At 28.9% G+C, this 20159-nt stretch overlaps 2 protein-coding genes across 2 annotated transcripts in view; one reads left to right on the top strand and one right to left on the bottom strand.

Annotated features, from left to right (window-relative positions):
* Positions 1-2489: 2489 nt before the first annotated feature.
* On the bottom strand, positions 2490-3626 carry LOC139426398 (uncharacterized). Its single transcript, XM_071185168.1, has one exon. The coding sequence runs from the start codon at positions 3508-3510 to the stop codon at positions 2635-2637; it is 876 nt and encodes a 291-aa protein (XP_071041269.1). The 5' UTR covers positions 3511-3626; the 3' UTR covers positions 2490-2634.
* Positions 3627-3760: 134 nt separating this feature from the next.
* Positions 3761-20159, top strand: part of LOC107452531 (serine/threonine-protein kinase 40) — a gene marked incomplete at its 5' end in the record, with an annotated part of 29676 nt that continues 13277 nt past the window's right edge. Inside the window, 4 exon segments of the mRNA XM_043049548.2 lie at positions 3761-3990; positions 6234-6319; positions 12107-12241; positions 19915-20142. Of these exon segments, the coding sequence (XP_042905482.1) occupies positions 3870-3990; positions 6234-6319; positions 12107-12241; positions 19915-20142 (570 nt within the window).

Here is a 20159-nt window from a genome sequence, read left to right as displayed (position 1 = left end):
CAGAAATCAAAGTAACTTGCAATTTAAATATCAGAGAAAAATCATGTTTATAAAAGCTTTTGTAGTAACCTATATATTATTTAAAATTAAATTAAAATTTAGACAAATCAAATGTTGCGTTAAATGCGAAGGAAAACCACGAAAAAGTCTTAGATTACTGAACAATAGTAACATTACAGCTAAATGATCATTATCGCAATGAATTATTTTTTTAACCATTAATTTTTTTATCATCCTTGACAGACAATTTGTCATCTTAGTGGATGTTGTGAAACACTTCTCTTATATTTTTAACACCACCCAGAAATCAAAGTAACTTGCAATTTGAATGAAATCATGTTTATAAAAGCTTTGGTAGTAACCTATATATTATTTAAAATTTAGACAAATCAAATGTTGCGTTAAATGCGAAGGAAAACCACGAAAAAGTCTTAGATTACTGAACAATAGTAACATTACAGCTTAATGTTCATTATCACAATGAATTATTTTTTTAATAATTAAATTTTTTATCATCCTTGACAGACAATTTGTCACCTTAGTGGATGTTGTGAAACACTTTTCTTATATTTTTAACTTTTAACACGACTCAGAAATCAAAGTAACTCGCAATTTAAATATCAGAGTAAAATCATGTTTATAAAAGCTTTTGTAGTAACCTACATATTATTTAAAATTAAATTAAAATTTAGACAAATCAAATGTTGCGTTAAATGCAAAGGAAAACCACGAAAAAGTCTTTTAGATTACTGAACAATAATAACATTGCAGCTAAATGTTCATTATTGCAATGAATTATTTTTTTAACCATTAATATTTTTATCATCCTTGACAGACAATTTGTCATCTTAGTGGATGTTGTGAAACACTTTTCTCATATTTTTAACTTTTAGCACGACCCAGAAATCAAAGTAACTTGCAATTTAAATAAGATCATGTTTATAAAAGCTTTTGTAGTAACCTATATATTATTTAAAATTAAATTAAAATTTAGACAAATCGAATGTTGCGTTAAATGCAAAGGAAAACCACGAAAAAGTCTTAGATTACTGAACAATAACATTACAGTTAAATGTTCATTATCGCAATGAATTATGTTTTTAACCATTAATTTTTTTATCATCCTTGACAGACAATTTGTCATCTTAGTGGATGTTGTGAAACACTTTTCTTATATTTTTAACTCGACCCAGATATCAAAGTACCTTGTAATTGAAATAGAGGAGTAAAATCATATTTTGAATGAAAATAATTAGAATTTCCATTAGACACAAATGAAAACCAAGAAAACGCTTTACTAGCAAACTAATTGAATGCTAATAGGCAATAATGAGATTATATCTCAGCAATTATTATCATTTTCCAATTTTTTGTGCTTTATATGAAATTAAATGTTTGGACTAGCTTGGAACTAAAATGTTCTTTATTTTATTTAAATTCTGTAAGTACATAAATTGTTCTTTATTTTGTTCCAAATATTTGAATATCAGAATGATATAAAGAATTAAATTTTAAGAACATATTAGTTTCTTTTTTTTTTTTGTAATTTTAGAATTTGCAAAATTTACGATCTATAAAAAAATCTGGAAAAAAAATGTGTCATAAAATTTGCGAATATCAGATTTTTCTGGCAAAGTTGTTGTTGTTAATTTACGCTGCACAATGGGCTATTGGCGACGGTCTGGGAAATATCCCGGAGGATGATCGGAAAACATGCCATCACAATTTTGATCCTCTGCGGAGGGGATGGCACCCCCGTTTCGGTAGCCCGACGACCTGCGCGCGAAGTCGAGCACTTTACGGTAGCACAGCTTAACGAGGACCAATACCGCACACCCTCGGTCCCTACGCAGACTGATCCAAGTGGTCACCCACCCGCATACTGACCGCAGCCAGTGATGCTTGACTTCGGTGATCTGCTGGGAACCGATCAGTCCACTGCGATCAGTCCACTAACGATCAGTCCACTGCGGGACTTTTCTGGCAAAGAGACTGAATGTTATCAATTATTATTAATTATTACAACTTATAAAAATCAAATAAAAAAAGAACAAATTATAACACAATAAAGAAACACCGCAGTTCACTAGAGGGCGTGAACATAGAGTAAAAATTAGTTACTAGACCAGTGATGTCAACATTCACCATCCCCTCCGCAGGAGATCAAAATTGTGATGGCATGTCTTCGGATCATCCTCCGGGATGTTTCCCAGACCGTCGCCAATAGCTCATTGTGCAGCTCTAGTGCGACGTAAATTAACAACAACAGCATTCACCGTGACGTCCGTTTGGTCGAGTAATTGATCTTTCTGCTTTTATATCTATGATTTGGGGACATGTCCCATTTTTTTGTAAGACACGCACGAGGCCAACATTGACGTTTTGCCTCTTGTGCCCATTGAAACTTTATTACTTTAAAATTAAAAAGGATACTCTATCCACGTGACACTTTTAAAGTATAACACTCTTGTGAAATAATACAAAATCGATTCATTAAAATTTTTTTATTTTTAAAACATTACAAAATTTCAGATGATGGACACGTGATCCACAAAGACTGTTTACATAATTTTAGATGATTGACACATGATTCACTATTTAAATCTTTTTAGATTGTTTACAAATGACACATGTTTAAAGTGTATCGACAAGAGATGAAACAACTCGATTGTGGGGGATCGGTGACATCGGCAACTGTAGAAACTGAGAGATGCCACCCAATACTGCGATCCAGCGATGGCATTCCTCTTGAGAGCAAAACAAACACAGCCCCAATGACGAGGGTTTTTTCAAAAGGACCGCTTCTATTTCTCGAGAGGGATGAAACTCGGGCAGTCTGTCCACCACCTCTCGCCACTGGGTGTGGGTGATGGCATCGGTCAACACGAGATAGCCCACCTTCATCTTAAACAACTGCTTCAACAGGTCAAGAGGGCGCAGGGGTCCATCATAAGCGTGGTACAGGTATCCATTGGTGAGGGTGAACCCATCCGAGCGGATGCAGAGAACGGCAAAGGAACGGCTATGGTTGGACGAAACATGTGTTCCTCGTCTGGGAATATTGGCTCGTCTTGGTGTGGTCATTCTTTTCAATCGTCTCCGATAGCCGTGGGCCGATACCAGGGGAATCCGAGCCAGTTTGCTTCGAGCAGGAGCCACCGTGACCATGGAACGACGCTTGGGTTTTCTCAGGACGGGTGATGGGGCAGGAGGTTGGCTCGGTGGAGAGATGGGTTGAAATCCCACCACGGGCGAAGTATCCATTTGGAGGTCAGGAGTGGGAGGCGGGAGAGACACTGCTGCCTCTAGATACATGTCTACAATTTCGCCTAGCTCATCATCAGAGGAGGAGGTCATTGATTCAGAATCCAATTTTTCCGACATGCTTGCAACACGTGTGATGGCTCTCCGACGACTGAATGCTCTGCTTCGGTTATATTCTGCTTCAATTTCAGGCTTCAAAATAGTTGAAGAGGACAGGCAGCAAGTTGAAGAGGAGAGGCAGCACATCAGGAGAGACAGAACCAAGTCTGCACGGTTCCTGAATATACACCTCTTTTTATACAGCTCAAGCAGGAAATGATGTCAAGGATGTTTCATTTGGCGATCGCAGCGCTCGAATACGCCATCTGGTGGGGAGAGACCGGTTTCAGGGGAAGGTGGTAAAAAGCAAAACTCAAATAAAGGTTGCAGTCAGAAGCGTTTACTCTAAATAAACGTAAATAAATGCCTCGATGTGCCCTGTAGCTGTGCCATAAAGACAGAACCAAGCAATAATACCTGTGAAATATTGAAATCTGATATTCATGCTCTCTATATACCGTTTGATAGAATTTTTATTACTTTAGTTAATTTTTGATTTATTTCATATGAAACGAAAAGAATTTTCTAAAGGTTGTGAAAATGCCAATACAAATGGGAGAGACACTGGTTTTCGTTCATGCTCACACGGTAACATAACCGTAAAAAGAGCAGGGGACTATTTACTAGGTTAATATGAATAATGTTATATTTCTCCATGTGAACTGTTTTTAAAATGTACGTGGTCTCTAAAAAAACATAATCAGTAGAACATCAAAGATATTTGGAAAGGTTGACATCTACTATCTTTTCTGTGAAAAAAATATTAAATCAGTTAATAATATTAGTATCTAATTGCCGCGAGAAACTATTAAAAAATAAATCACAGAACAGGACCAAATGGAAGGGTATAACTCCTAACTACCCCAGGGCAAACCTCTGCATGTGTGTGTGTGTGTTTTTTTATATAAAAAAAAATTGCAAGTTTCAAATCCATTTTAGCGATTGCATTTAGTGTGACAGTTTATTATATGGAAATATCCCCAAAACATGTTTAAATATCTCAGCTACTTTAATTTTTATGAGTAAAGTTTAGGATTGCGGAAAAATAGAGTTTCATTGTAAATTCTTTTTAAAATTTCTACGTATCTGGAAAAAAAGTTACAAATATATTGTTGAACAATTAGGGTTGTTTTTACTTTCAGAAACCAAATGCTTGAGGTATTTTTGTATGAATATAATATTAATTCTGTACAAAAACAAAATATTTAATTTAAATAGTTATTATTAAATTAAATATTTTGTCGCATTATATCTTTCTATTATATCTTTCTAAGATTATTAAAGGTAGACTAATATTAAGTGTTCATTAGTTAAAATAGAAGTTCAATAAAAATGCATTCAAGGAGATGTTTACTGTATCAGGATTTGCAGCTAAATAATTTGTCTTGGCTACTTCTGAGCAGTGGTTTGCAAGAAGCTAAAAAAAGAAAGCATCCCAGAGGAGTTCAAAATTAAAGGGTATAATACGTAGTCACCCTGGGCAAACCTCTACATGTTTTTTCTTCTTTTTTTAAATGCAAGTTTAAAATCGTTGTGTTGCTTTTGTAATTGTGCATCATCATGATGTGGAAATAAATCCCATTCAAGGAAGTAAATGTTAACAAAGGAGAAGGTTTCAATATGATAAAGAAGGTTTAATAAAAAAAATTTCAGTTCATTTGCTCTTTCATTGTTAATGCTCTTTAGCCCAATCCTCTTATAACAGTGAATGAACTATATTTTAACTATAATATATGTCTTGAAAAAAATGTTTTTTTTTTTTTAAATGAATCTTTTATATTTAAGGAAAGATTTCCTCATCGGTACCTGCACAAAACAATTGCCAAGATCAGGTGACTACCAGGCCACGAATCTAAAAGAACATCTCAGATGGGAACAAATTAAAAAATGAACTCATAAACACCCTGGGGCAAGAGTCTACATATATATGTATAATATATATATATATCAGGGGTCTGTTTAGAAGAAATTTGGATCCGTTAACGGACCCTTCACAAAATATTTTAACTTAAAAACGGACCCTTCACAAAACATTTTAACTTTAAAACGGACCCTTCACAAAAAATTTTAACCTAAAAACGGACCCTTCACAAAATAATTTATCTTTTAATCGGACCCTTCACAAATTTGTTTATCTTCATTATTGTTTTGTTAATCGAGGTAGGGGTGAGGGAATAAAGGCAAATATAAACGAACTAAATTTTGTCTTCGGCATTCAGCAGTAAATTCTGCGTTCAGCAGTATAGGCTAAATACCAAATATTTGTATGTTGAATCGCTAATTTAGTAGTTGCATTTGCTGTTTATTTTTTAAAATTTAATTTTTTTAATTATAACTTTACAGTGTTGAGCATTATCTTGTATGTCTTTACAATTTAAAGACTCCTTGAAAAAGTTTTTTTGCAATAACGGACCCTATTTTCACAAAAGCGGACCCTGGTTGAGCGAATGTGTCTTAACGTTTATTTTATATTCACAAATTACGAGTAATTTTTTCACAATTTTACCAAAAACGGACCTTTCACAAAATGTCTGGACAGACCCCTGTATATATATATATATAAATGTTTAAAATGCTTAGCATCTTAACATGAAGATATAACGATTTGGAAGTATTTTATTTAAACATACATTGGTCTTCCTTCCGATATATTTGCAATTTGTATAAAAAAAAGTTTAACAAGTTTTAATAATTAATTTGTATAAAATAACGACAAATTACTTTATTTTTTTAACTAAATAATCCATTTTAAGTAGAAAATTGCTAAGATGTTTTTTTTAAAAAAAATTAACAATGTTTACATTGCTTAATCCATTATAGTGAATGCTAGTTTTATTTTTCATGTTTCTTAGAGTATTGTTTTGTAATAGGTCCCCGTATTGGTAATTCTCCTGTGAAGAGTATTGTTCAATGTTTAGCTAAGAAGATAGGAACAGATGACTTCTACACTCTAAAGGTTTATTTTGTATTCATTTGTTCATTAACGTAGTTTTGTTTCTTAATCAATACTTATGATTATGCAATACTTTTTGTATTTATTTATGTCTTATGATAATCTTGTTACATTTAATTTATTAATTGAAGTGATTGTAATATTCTTATTAACTTTTACTTTTGAGAGAGTGGCAACTTCGATCAATGTTCCATGAAAACTAAATATTAAATTCTTGTGAATGAAAGTAGTTGATAGAATATGCAGTTCTGATCATTTTTGCTCTAAAAAGTCATTTTGTAAAGTTAAATATCTAAATATTTCTTTTCAACAAGCAGTAAAAGAATCTAATTGTCTGATATAGCATGGGACAATTCTGATAATATTTAATTGTTATTTAAAACTATTATTTTTATATTAGTTTATTCTTCCAATTAAGGCTATTCAGCGATCTCCCACTTATATATTATAGTTAGTCTAAAATAAGAACTACGCCAGACATTTGTCTGGACCTGTGGTGGTGACTATGGTAACAAAGTACGACTATTTTAAGTAGGGGTTATGATATAACATTTTGTTTGCTATTATACTTTAGGTTCTCACTCCCCATTTCATTTGATTTATTTTACTCTAACAAGTGTCAAAATGATCTTAATCTTATGATTATGTTTTAGATTCTATTTGATTCGATTTATTTCTTTATATTTATTTTGCGAAAAAAGATGTGTCCGAATGATTTTATTTTTATGATTAATATTTAGTTTATGTGTTTGTTTCTCACTCACTCCATAAAATCTTTGCCTGATTTCATTCTATTTATTTATTCTGCTAAAATAATAAGTGTCAGACTGAGTTTAATTTTATGATATAACAGTTTATTTGCTATTATGTTCTAGATTCTTACTCCATATTTCATTCTGTTTATTTTATTATAATATGTGTCAAAAGGAGCTTATTTTTATGGTTTAACATTTTGTTAGTTATTTTGTTTTAGATTTGATTTATTTCTTTATATTTATTTTGCTAAAAAAGCTGTGTCAGAATGATTTTATTTATAGAGTAACATTTAGTTTATGTTTTTGTTTCTCACTCACTCCATAAAGTCTTTGCCTGATTTCATTCTATTTATTTATTCTGCTGAAATAATTAGCATCAGACTGAGTTTAAATTTATGGTTTAATACTTTATTTGCTATTATGTTCTAGATTCTCACTCCCTATTTCATTCTGTTTATTTTACTATGATACATGTCAAAATGAGCTTATTTTTATGATTTAACATTTTGTTTGTTGTTCTGTTTGTTCTGTTTTAGATTCAATTTATATCTTTATATTTATTTTGCTAAAAAAGCTGTGTCAGAATGATTTTATTTTTATGATTAACATTTAGTTTATGTTTCTCACTCACTCCATAAAATCTTTGCCTGATTTAATTCTATTTATTTATTCTGCTAAAATGATCAGTGTCAGACTGAGTTTAATTTTATTATTTAACACTTTATTTGCTACTATGTTCTAGATTCTCACTTCGTATTTCATTCTGATTATTTTACTATGATACATGTCAAAATGAGCTTATTTTTATGATTTAATATTTTGTTTTAGATTCAATTTATTTCTTTATATTTATTTTGCTAAAAAACCTGAGTCAGAATGATTTTATTTTTATGATTAACATTTAGTTTATGTTTTTATTTCTCACTCACTCCATAAAATCTTTGCCTGATTTCATTCTGTTTATTTATTTTGCTAAAATAGCTATTATGTTATAGATTCTCACTCCCTATTTCATTCTGTTTATTTTACTATAATACATGTCAAAATGAGCTTATTTTTATGATTTAATATTTTGTTTTAGATTCAATTTATTTCTTTATATTTATTTTGCTAAAAAAGCTGTGTCAGAATGATTTAATTTTATTATTAACATTTAATTTATGTTTTTGTTTCTCACTCATTTCATAAAATCTTTGCCTGATTTCATTACATTTATTTATTCTGCTAAAATAATTACTGTGAGACTGAGTTTAATTTTATGATTTAACACTTTATTTGCTATTTTGTTCTAGATTCTCATTCCCTATTTCATTCTGTTTATTTTAATATAATACGTGTCTAAATGAGATTATTTTTATGATTTAACATTTTGTTTGTTATTTTGTTTTAGATTAGATTTATTTCTTTGTATTTATTTTGCTAAAAAAACTGTGTCAGAATGATTTTATTTTCATGATTAACATTTAGTTTATGTTTTAGTTTCTTACTCACTCTGTAAAATCTTTGCCTGATTTCATTCCATTTATTTATTTTACTAAAATAATTAATGTCAGATTGATTTTAATTTTATGATTTCTTTATTTGCTATTATGTTCTAGATTCACACTCCCTATTTCATTCTGTTTATATTACTATAATCGTGTCAAAATAGTTTATTTTCATGATTTAACATTTTGTTAGTTATTTTGTAGATTCGATTTATTTCTTTGTATTTATTTTGCTAAAAAAACTGTGTCAGAATGATTTTATTTTCATGATTAACATTTAGTTTATGTTTTAGTTTCTTACTCACTCTGTAAAATCTTTACCTGATTTCATTCCATTTATTTATTTTACTAAAATAATTAATGTCAGATTGATTTTAATTTTATGATTTAACACTTTATTTGTTATTATGTTCTAGATTCTCACTCCTTATTTCATTCTGTTTATTTAACATCAGCTGGTATCACAATCATATATATCAGCCATTCAAGTCAAAGCTATAATACGTGTCAAAATGAGCTTAAATTTATGATTTAACATTTTGTTTGTTATTTTGTTTTAGATTTGATTTATTTCTATACATTAATTTTGCTAAGAAAGCTGAGTCAGAAGATTTTATTTTTATGATTAACATTTAGTTTATGTTTTTTTTTCTCACTCACTCTATAGAATCTTGCCTGATTTCATTCCATTTATTTATTTTACTAAAATAATTAGTGCTAGATTGAGTTTAATTTTATGATTTAACACTTTATTTGCTATTATGTTCTAGATTCTCACTCCCTATTTCATTATTTTTATTTTACTATGATACGTGTCAAAATGGGCTTATTTTTATGATTTAACATTTTGTTTTAGATTCATATTATTTCTTTATATTTATTTTGCTAAAAAAACTGTGTCAGAAAGATTTTATTTTTATTATTAATATTTAGTTTATGTTTTTGTTTCTCACTCACTCCATAAAATCTGTGCCTGATTTCATTACATTTATTTATTCTGCTAAAATAATTAGTGTGAGACTGAGTTTAATTTTATGATTTAACACCTTATTTGCTATTTTGTTCTAGATTCTCATTCCCTATTTCATTCTGTTTATTTTACTATAATGCATGTCTAAATGAAATTATTTTTATGATATAACATTTTGTTTGTTATTTTGTTTTAGATTCGATTTATTTCTTTATATTTAACTTGTTAAAAAAGCTGTGTCAGAATGATTTTATTTTTATGATTAATATTTAGTTTATGTCTCTGTTTCTCACTCATTCCATAAAATGTTTGCCTGATTTCATTCTATTTTTTTATTCTGTTAAAATAATTAGTGTTAGACTGAGTTTAAATTTATGATTTATCATTTTATATGTTATTATGTTCTAGATTTTCACTCTCTATTTCATTCTGTTTTTTTTTACTGTGATACATGTCAAAATGAGCTTATTTTTATGATTTAACATTTTGTTTTAGATTCAATTTATTTCTGTATATTAATTTTTTTAAGAAAGCTGTGTCAAAATGATTTAATTCTTGTGATTAATATTTAGTTTATGTTTTTGTTTCTCACTCACTCCATAAAATCTTTGCCTGATTTCATTCTATTTATTTTTTCTGCTAAAATAATTAGTGTCAGACTGAGTTTAATTTTATGATTTAACACTTTATTTGCTCTAATGTTCTAGATTCTCGCTCCTTATTTCATTCTGTTTATTTTACTATGATACGTTTCAAAATGAGCTTATTTTTATGATTTAACATTTTGTTTTTTATATTGTTTTAGATTCGATTTATTTCTTTATATTTAACTTGTTAAAAAAGCTGTGTCAGAATGATTTTATTTTTATGATTAATATTTAGTTTATGTTTCTGTTTCTCACTCATTCCATAAAATGTTTGCCTGATTTCATTCTATTTTTTTATTCTGTTAAAATAATTAGTGTTAGACTGAGTTTAAATTTATGATTTATCATTTTATTTGTTATTATGTTCTAGATTCTAATTCCCAATTTCATTCTGTTTATTTTACTATGATACATTTCAAAATGAGCTTATTTTTATGATTTAACATTTTTTTTGTTATTTTGTTTTAGTTTCGATTTATTTCTTTATTTTTATTTTGCTAAAAAAGCTGTGTCAGAATGATATTATTTTTATGATTAACATTTAGTTTTTGTTTCTAACTCACTCCATAAAATCTTTGCCCGATTTCATTCTATTTATTAATTCTGCTAAAATACTTATTGTCAGACTAAGTTTAATTTTATGATTTAACACTTTATTTGCTATTATGTTCTAGATTCTAATTCCCAATTTCATTCTGTTTATTTTACTATGATACCTGTCAAAATGTGCTTATTTTTATGATTTAACATTTTGTTTTAGATTTGATTTATTTCTTTATATTTAATTTGCTAAAAAAGCTGTGTCAGAATGATTTTCTTTTTATGATTAACTTTTAGTTTATGTTTTTGTTTCTCACTCACTCCGTAAAATCTTTGCCTGATTTCATTCTATTTATTTATTCTGCTAAAATATTTAGTGTCAGACTGAGTTTTTTATGATTTAACATTTTATTTGCTATTATTCTCATTCCGAATTTCATTCTGTTTATTTTACTATAATACGTGTCAAAATGAGCTTATTTTTATGATTTAACATTTTGTTTGTTATTTTGTTTTAGATTCGATTTATTTCTTCATATTTATTTTGCTAAAAAAGCTGTGTCAGAATGATTTTATTTTTATGATGAACATTTAGTTTATGTTTTTATTTCTCACTCACTCCATAAAATCTTTGCCTGATTTCATTCTGTTTATTTATTTTGTTAAAATGGATACTATGTTCTAGATTCTCATTCCCTATTTCATTCTGTTTATTTTACTATAATATGTGTCTAAATGAGATTATTTTTATGATTTAACTTTTTGTTTGTTATTTTGTTTTAGATTCGATTTATTTCTTTATATTTATTTTGCTAAAAAAGCTCTGTCAGAATGATTTTATTTTCATGATTAACATTTAGTTTTTGTTTCTCACTCACTCCATAAAATCTTTGCCTGATTTCATTCTATTTATTTTTTCTGCTAAAATATTTAGTGTCAGACTGAATTTAATTTCATGATTTAACACTTTATTTGCTATTATGTTCTAGATTCTCATTCCCAATTTCATTCTGTTTATTTTACTATAATACGTGTCAAAATGAGATTATTTTTATGATTTAACGTTTTGTTATTTATTTTGTTTTAGATTCAATTTATTTCTTTATATTTATTTTTCTAAAAAAGCTGTGTCAGAATTATTTTATTTTTATGATTAACATTTAGTTTATGTTTCTCACTCACTCCATAAAATCTTTGACTGATTTAATTTTATTTATTTATTCGGCTAAAATATTTAGTGTCAGACTGAGTTTAATTTTATGATTTAACACTTTATTTGCTATTATGTTCTAGATTCTCACTCCCTATTTCATTCTGTTTATTTTACTATAATACGTGTCAAAATGAGCTTATTTTCATGATTTAACATTCTAATTGTTATTTTGTTTTAGATTCTCACTCTCTCCGATCCTTCAGAAGAGACGCAAGATGATAGGCAGGGAAAGATGCTGCTTCATACGGAGTATTCTTTGCTATCTATTCTTCAGTTCAACCCCGGGGTGATCCACCATCATGGATTATTCAAAGTAATTTCTCGACACGGATGTTGAAGAGGTTCAATTTTTGATGGAAACAATCTCATGCCTGCCAAGTCTCCTGTTTTTTAACGGAGACTCGTGTATTTTACGGCTATCTCCTTTTTACCCTTATTTTCTCAAATTTCTCCATACTTGTTGAAGAATATAAAAAAAAAATTTTTTTTGATAAAATAAAACCTCTCTTATTCCTCAGCAGATGGTCCTATTGCCAGTATGTTTAGTGGTGGCTCAGGGGATAGAGCGTTTGCCTTTCAATGAGGTGAACCTCATTAGAATCTTAGCGATGGCTAGTTGATTCGAATTCCGTATCCGCCTCGCAGCGACCATAGTGCCAGGGTATCCCGCACCTGGAAAGGGAAAGTCATGAATTTCAGTATTGAACAAAATTTGTCATGAAATGTCATGATTGTTACTATTTTTGAGAAAAAATCATGGAAAGTCATGGATTTAGGTCTTCGAAAAATCTAATTCTTAAAATGGATCCCCCTAATTTCATCCTGTCCTAACAAAATCATCACTCAGTCATATTTTATTAGAATATAATAGGATGTTCTTTAAAAATTATGATGTTCTTTCAAAAAATGAAAAAAAAAAACATTTCTAGAGCATTTTATCTTTTAAACATCTGTGATTTAAAAAATTGTATTGTTTTTTTTATTTTTAATTTTATCAATTTAAAATTCTAGTTGAAGCAAACCAGTCATTGGCGAATTTTTTTTATGCCGAAATGAGAACAGAAAAATCAGGAGTATTTCTTTCCTTTCTGATAAACAAGAAGAGTATCTTTAGAATATAGTTTTGCAGAAAAAAAAAGAGAGAAAAAATGTTTGCTTTTGTATTTTTTTCAGCTATTTTATTGTTTCAACTATTTCTTTTCTCTGTTTTTTAAATTTAAAATCTATAAATATGCAGATGCAGAGTATAACAGTTTTGGTTATACTTATCATTTCAATTAACGTTATTATAATGCTTTTTTAAATTTATTGTTGCGTTTTTGTGGGAGAAAGTAGTAACTTCGTTAAGTCATGAAAAATTCTTGGAATCATTCATGGAAATTCATGAATTTGAAAATCTAAAATGCAACAGATATCCTGTAGTGCTGACTTAAAAGATCCTCTGTGGTATCATGGGTTTTAAGTCTTTTTGCTGTCAGGCTAATCTTGGGAAGTCTTCGTGATTTTCCTCTCCATGTAACACAACAGTGGGTCTGTTCCATCAGAAAGTCCCCCACGACTGCAAGTTTCTCCCAATACTTGATCCAGAAGTTCCCTTGTCTTCTACATTGAGTTCAAAATTACAAGGCTACGAACTTGAACAGTAGTAGTTTAAATCCTTAATTGGGTTGGCTGTTCAACGACGGTAATAAAATAAAATAGTTTAAGTAATTATAAATAATGGTTTAAAAAAAAATCTCCTTCAGATTAAGATTTATATTCATATTTTTTACTTCCCTAAATATACTTGTTTATATTATGTACAATTTCGAATTTTTCTTTTTGACTTACATCAGTGTTTCCCAAACTTATGACTTTTGTGTACCCTTTCTTAATTTTTCGTAACACTGTGTACCACCAATTAAAAAATGAATGCATTTTTTACAATAAGAAAATTGCACGAAAGATAAAAATTACAACTGACTGTTGATACCACTAATTATTAACTGTTAACTCTGCAAAAAATAGCCAATAGTAAAATATGTAATCGTTAATTTTCATGGCTAGCTTTATTTTTAAATAAAATTTTTTGAAATTTCCGTTTGCTGCTAGATATTTCGCATGAGAACGCGTACCCCCACTAAACTGTTCCCGTACCCCTGGGGGTACGCGTACCACACTTTGGGAAACACTGCCGNTTAAAGTTCCCAAGTAGAAGACCCACACTGACCTTCAAAATTGACAGAATTCAAGAAATTCAGTTCTACTTGTCTGCTTATAGGAATTAAGTAAAACACTAAGAAAAGAAGAATCAGAAGATTTTTTTTTTAACTAGAATCCATAACGAAAACTATTTCCTAAAATCTTGAAGTATTCAATAAATTCGTATAATATTTCAATGCGTAATAAGTAACTGTAAATTTATAAAAAGCATAACATTTTTAAAATTCATGATTGTGCTGAAAATTAAACAGATCTGTAAGAACCAGGGTTTGAAAAATTCCAGCCTACCTACGAGTACTAAATAAGAAAGCACTAACAAGAAAGTTAAATATTTGGTAATTATTTGTTTTGTTGCATTGTAAAATTATTTTAAAGTTTTAGATTGTTTCACTATAATTTTTATTTCTTAAAGATAAGCAGATTGTTACAGACAAATTTAAATCTCTTCAACTGAAAGGTCCTTAGATTTTAATACTCATTTTATTCAGCTAACATTCCTACTTTACTGCTTTTAATTTTTGTTCAATTTTTAGTTGCTTTAAAATTAGTTCATGTGTTTCGCGAGAATAATTAGTAACATTATGTTAAGTTAATTCCTAATAACAGGTTTAGCTGGAAATAATTTTGTTCATCATAAAAGTAAATATAACACATTTGCTGATCTAGTAGCAAAATATAAAAACTTGTTGTTTTTGCCAAATTTTTTTATTTACTCTTTTTTTTAATATACATTAAAAAAAATTTCAAATCTTAATTTATGCATTTAATTTTATAATTCAATTTCTATGAAATCATTAAAAATGGAATACCTATTAGTTTCATTCGTTAATTTTTACATTCTGAATGACGTTAACTTTTGACAATCTGAAAACGTTTTTTAAAAAACCCGAGCTGAGTTTACAAAGTCCTTAATTTTTTTTAAAAAAAAGGTCCTTAAAAGTGCTTAACTTTTGCTTTGTTAAAAGAGTGGGAACCCTGTTTTCTATATTTCAGTATAATCAACGTATGATCCATCCTCCAGTCTTATTTAAAAAATGTTCTGTGAATGAAAAGAAAAAAAGTTTAAAAAGAGTTTGAATGCTGCCTAATTTTCTTTTTTAAGTGTGACTGTGATCTATAATCTTAGCTTATGTTATGTAAATTCTGTGACTTAAAAAAGGAGGCTTTATTTTTTCTTTATTAAATTTCACCATTAGTACATATAAATTATTTTTTATAATCTGTTTGGATAATTTTTTGGTTTGGTTGTTACTGTCTATATTTCAGTATGATCATCATATGATCCATCCTCGGGTCTTATTTAAAATAAGTTCTGTGAAAGAAGGGGGAAAAAAACAGTTTGAATGCTGCCTTCCTTTCTTTTTTAAGTTTCAAAAATCTAAATATATAATTAATAAATATGTAATTAACAAATGCACAAAATATCACTTCATGTATAGTTAATAAATCAAACACAACAATTTAAATCCAGCTCATTTACTGTATTAATTTTTCTTTTTTTAGAATAGGGGTGCACAACCTTTTTGAGTGAAGGGCCACTTGCACAGCTGGTTGGCTAACGAAGGGCTGCACATGCATTTAGACATGTTAATGACAAATGTAGTAATGTTTATTTAAACATTAGTGTTCCATTTTTTTTTATCAATAAACTTAGTAGGTAATATCAATAACTTAGTAGTGTTCCATTATTAGAATTCATTCAAAAATAAAAAAACTTATGTAAATCATAATTATAGTAGTATACACTGCAAGTATTGTATACTACTATAATTATGATNGGGGTATTTTTTTGATTTGTTTAATTTGACATTTTGTAACTTTTCCCATGATTCATTTTATTTATTATGTAATTAATAGATTTCTACGAATGATACTATTATACAGATGGAGTATTATATAGACGGAGTATTTTGTTGATTTGTTTAATTTGACATTTTCTAACTTTTCCCTTGATTCATTTTATTTATTATACAATTAATAGATTTCTACGGATTATACTATTATATAGATGGAGTATTTCTATTCAGACCCTGGCTAAGGCAGGGGCATATGGGGCAATTGCCCTGTGCCACCACATCAGAGTGGAGCCCCCAAATCGAATAGAAAGTTTATTTTACGTTTCCTTCTTTAATTAACAAAGTATCAATACAGTGTAAAATCTGTCAGTTTTACATTAGCTTGTTCATTAATCTATCACATGAACACAATCTAGATTTCGTAAATCCATAGCTTTCTAATTCAGAATTCGGCTAAATTTTCGCGATTGCGATGGACAAATTGGGCCAATCAAAAACCTGTATTTTTTACATATTGCAAAATGCAATGTGTTTTCAAAAATACAGACTTTTAATTAACTTTAATTGAGCCATCGTAATTGCGAAAATTTAGCTGAATTCCGCCCTTATGTCAGCAAGGATTTGAATTTTTCGCGGCTAGACGAATAAGTTAACAATCAGAAAATTGAATCCAGCATGATGAACATAGAATTGTCAGAAAATCAATAAAAGGGAGAGAACAATATTTTGTCTGACCATTGGAGGGGAAGGAGGGACTTAATAGCAATTTTAGATTCTAGTCAATCTTCTTGTTATCTATAATAAGGTGAAAAATTTAAATACCTCCATGAAGTCCAATTTCTTCATTACCAAAGTAGTGAAGCAAAGGGGAGCCCCCAAAGAAGTTTTTGCCAAAACTTCTTTTGGCCTCGCCTCAAACTGCGAAATTATCAAAATAAATCTATTGTTTGCTAAAAAATTAAGGCCAAATGGTAGCAATTGTGAGTTTTAATAAATTTTTGTAACAGTTTTTTTAAAAAAAAATTTTGTTAGTTTAACTGACGTTTTTATGATTAGTTCACTAAAATTACAAAATGATAATTTGTTTTATATCTTTAGAAAATATTTTAAAGTGTGTATTTAACTGTTACAATTTAGAGTGACATATTGAAGATAAATTGTTAATGATTGAAAAGTAATCACACTATCAATAATTTTGTTCATTTTTAAAATGTATAAAAAAACTGGTATAAAAATTGACATAAAAATATTTATCATGATTTGTAAATTTTTGAACAATTGATTGGTAACAATAGAAGTTAGGTGTTAGCTTGATTTTTTTTAACATTGCTTGCTTAACGATCATTTGCTGATTTATTTTTGTGAGTTATAGCAATTTTGAGTTGTAAATTCAACATAAAATAAAAATTTTGACCTTTCAAGACTCAAACTTTAAATAATATCAGAAAGTATGATTTTTTACCTAGGTTTAACTTAGAAGGATGTAAACTTTAATTACTTTTTTAAGCTTCCTTTTATAGTTAAAAAAATTTTAAATTTTAGCATTATTTGCGTAATGTTTACTATTTTTGTGGCGTATTTCTTCACATTTTGGTTTCGATAAAAAATCCAGTAAATTTAACACATTCGCTGCCACTAAAAATGATAGTTCCATCCTCAGAAGCAGGATTACAAAACAGGGTTTTAATGGTTTAAATGTTCCTTATATTTTACTGGAAAGACCAGAAAAACGAAGAAACATATTATTTTCCTGTTTAGAGAGCGTTTTTTTCCTGACGCTCTGGAGTGTCAGTGGCACACAGACTAAACCTGTCTTCGTGAGTGCCACTGACGCTCCAGCGCGTCTGATCAATATTTTCAGAAATTACTGGTTTTATTGCATAAAATAGCAGCTTAGAAGGAATAAAACGGAATACCATTCAAGTATATGTAGTACCATTTATGAAACAATATTGAAAATATTTACAAATAATAAGCAGAATATACAGATATTGGCAGTCACGCACATAAAAAAATTCAAACAAAAGTTTTGAAAACCAACCACAAAAAATAAAAAAATAATGCTTCACTAACATGCCGAATCAACCTCTTCGTTCAACTCCCAAAGCCACCCTAAACACAGAGCATATAACTTATCATAGTGATTGACGCGCTAGCGCGTCGTCGGCATACCAGGAGGTGCCGCTCTGGCTCGCTAGTGCATCGGTGGTAGCGAACGTGTTAAATAAATTCATGTTCCAAAAATCTATCCAAGAGGGTACTCATATTGAATTTCTTACCGCTCTTACAATATTTTTTAGTGCAATTAAAAACTCCAACCTAGGAGGGTAAATCAAATTATAATTTTACGTAGGCAATTGCTTTTTAAAGACATAGGAACAGAAAATTGTACCAAATGTTGTCTATTATCAGGGATAGAAATTTAAAAAATTTATTCACTGTCTGTTTACATCTCTCCGTTAGATTTTTTTTAAAAAAAATACATACAGAGGTGTGTATGTCACAGTTATAACAAAATATGCTATTTTGTAACAATAATGAACATGAAACCAAAAATAATTAGTAGTAGTCCAGGGGACTATTACTTATTTTTAATGATAATTAGTAATTATAATAATAAATCATTAGTGATAAAATACTGAATTCCTGACTGAGAAAATAACAATAATAGTTGTAATATGAAAAACGAATCCTAACTTTTCTTAAAAAATGATTGGTTTTTTTTCTTCTTCCCCCTCCATAGTTATTTCTACTTTTGCGTGGAGTTATTATTTTAAGTGTTCCCACCTAGAAATATTAACTTTCTATTTAAATTTGATTTAAAACAACCAAGTTATTTTTTGCAATCAATGCAATGATATGTATTAAGTACTTTTTAATGTTAATCATTTTTTTTGTGGAAATTATGAGAGATAGCTATAATATTAAATAGAAATAAAAGTTAGTTTTCAGGTTTTTAAGTGGTAGCTTAAGCAGCAAATGTGTTGTCTGTTATTTTTATTGCATTGTCTCTACTGTGAAAAGCATAGTATTTAATTCTGTTATTTTTTAAGAAGTTGCACTGTTGAAATTATTTATTTTACCATAAAATGCAACAACAACAAAAAAAACTATATATTGGAATAGTTTTAAATGCACTCAATACACTTAATTTAACTTATACTTTATTTAAAAAATCTTTATATTTTAGTTTATTATATTTGTTATTTGCTTTTCTAAACCTTCTTTTCTTATTACAATTTTGATATATCCCTTTTGTTTTCTTTTAAAGTGTGTAAATTTTAATAAAATTGGNGTCGTAATAACATCATAGTTAAATAACGGGATAGTCAAAATCATGTGGAAAAACATAGAAATAAGTGGGAAAATATATATTTATGCTGAACTCAGCACGAATAAAGCGTGTCAAATGCATGATTTAAAATTTGCATGTCGTAATAGAATAATTGGAATTTTTTATAATACGTGGGAACGCATAGCAATAACTGCCAAAAAAAATTGTTGAAAAAAAGAGATGGAATTGCAAAAAAAAGATAAAAAATCACTTAGATTTAAGGTAAAATCGTCACAAATAAAGTGCAAGAAAAGTGATTATTTAAATTTGCGATCTGAAACTCGCGTCGTAATGAAAATTCGGGATTTTCTAAATCACGTAGAAAAGCGGAAATAACTGTTTAAAAAAATCATTTATATTTACTATAAAATCGGCTTAAAGAAAGCGCGTTAAACGTACATTTACTAAAGAATCTGTTAAAATTGATTGTGTCAAAACGTGATGACTTAAAAGTGCCATTAAAAATTGTCATTTTTTAAAATTTTTTTATTGTGTTTAGAAGCTCTCGCGGGCCGCACTTCAGTGGCCGCACTTCAGTAGTCGAAGGGCCGCATTTGGGCCGCAGGTTGTGCACCCCTATTTTAGAAGCATTAAAATGATAAATTATTTCTCTTTTGAATTTCAGTGTGAGTAATTCTGAATGTTTATTTCTAGGATGAATATTTCGAGCCCAGTGATAAAAAGATGAATTTAAGGAATTCTGTGAGAAGAAGGCAGAGAGTATGTTTGGTGCTTGATTGTTTGTCACGACATGAGTTTAACCCTCGAAACTCTCGTATAATCAACCTACAACATTATGTGATCAGTGAAAAGAAACTTTCTGAAAAAGAAGCTGTGTTCCTATTTTATGATATTGTAAATATTGTATCATCATTGCATAAGGTAAATTGTTGACTTGT

This window comes from Parasteatoda tepidariorum, chromosome 9, assembly GCF_043381705.1.
Source record: "Parasteatoda tepidariorum isolate YZ-2023 chromosome 9, CAS_Ptep_4.0, whole genome shotgun sequence".
Classification (NCBI taxonomy): domain Eukaryota; kingdom Metazoa; phylum Arthropoda; class Arachnida; order Araneae; family Theridiidae; genus Parasteatoda; species Parasteatoda tepidariorum.
The sequence above is the reverse complement of the archived record's forward strand: the minus strand, read 5'-3'. Positions and strand labels throughout refer to the sequence as shown.

Excerpts from the sequence above, each read along its gene's own strand:
- LOC139426398 (XM_071185168.1), bottom strand. The coding sequence starts at position 3,510 with ATGTGCTGCCTCTCCTCTTCAACTTGCTGCCTGTCCTCTTCAACTATT.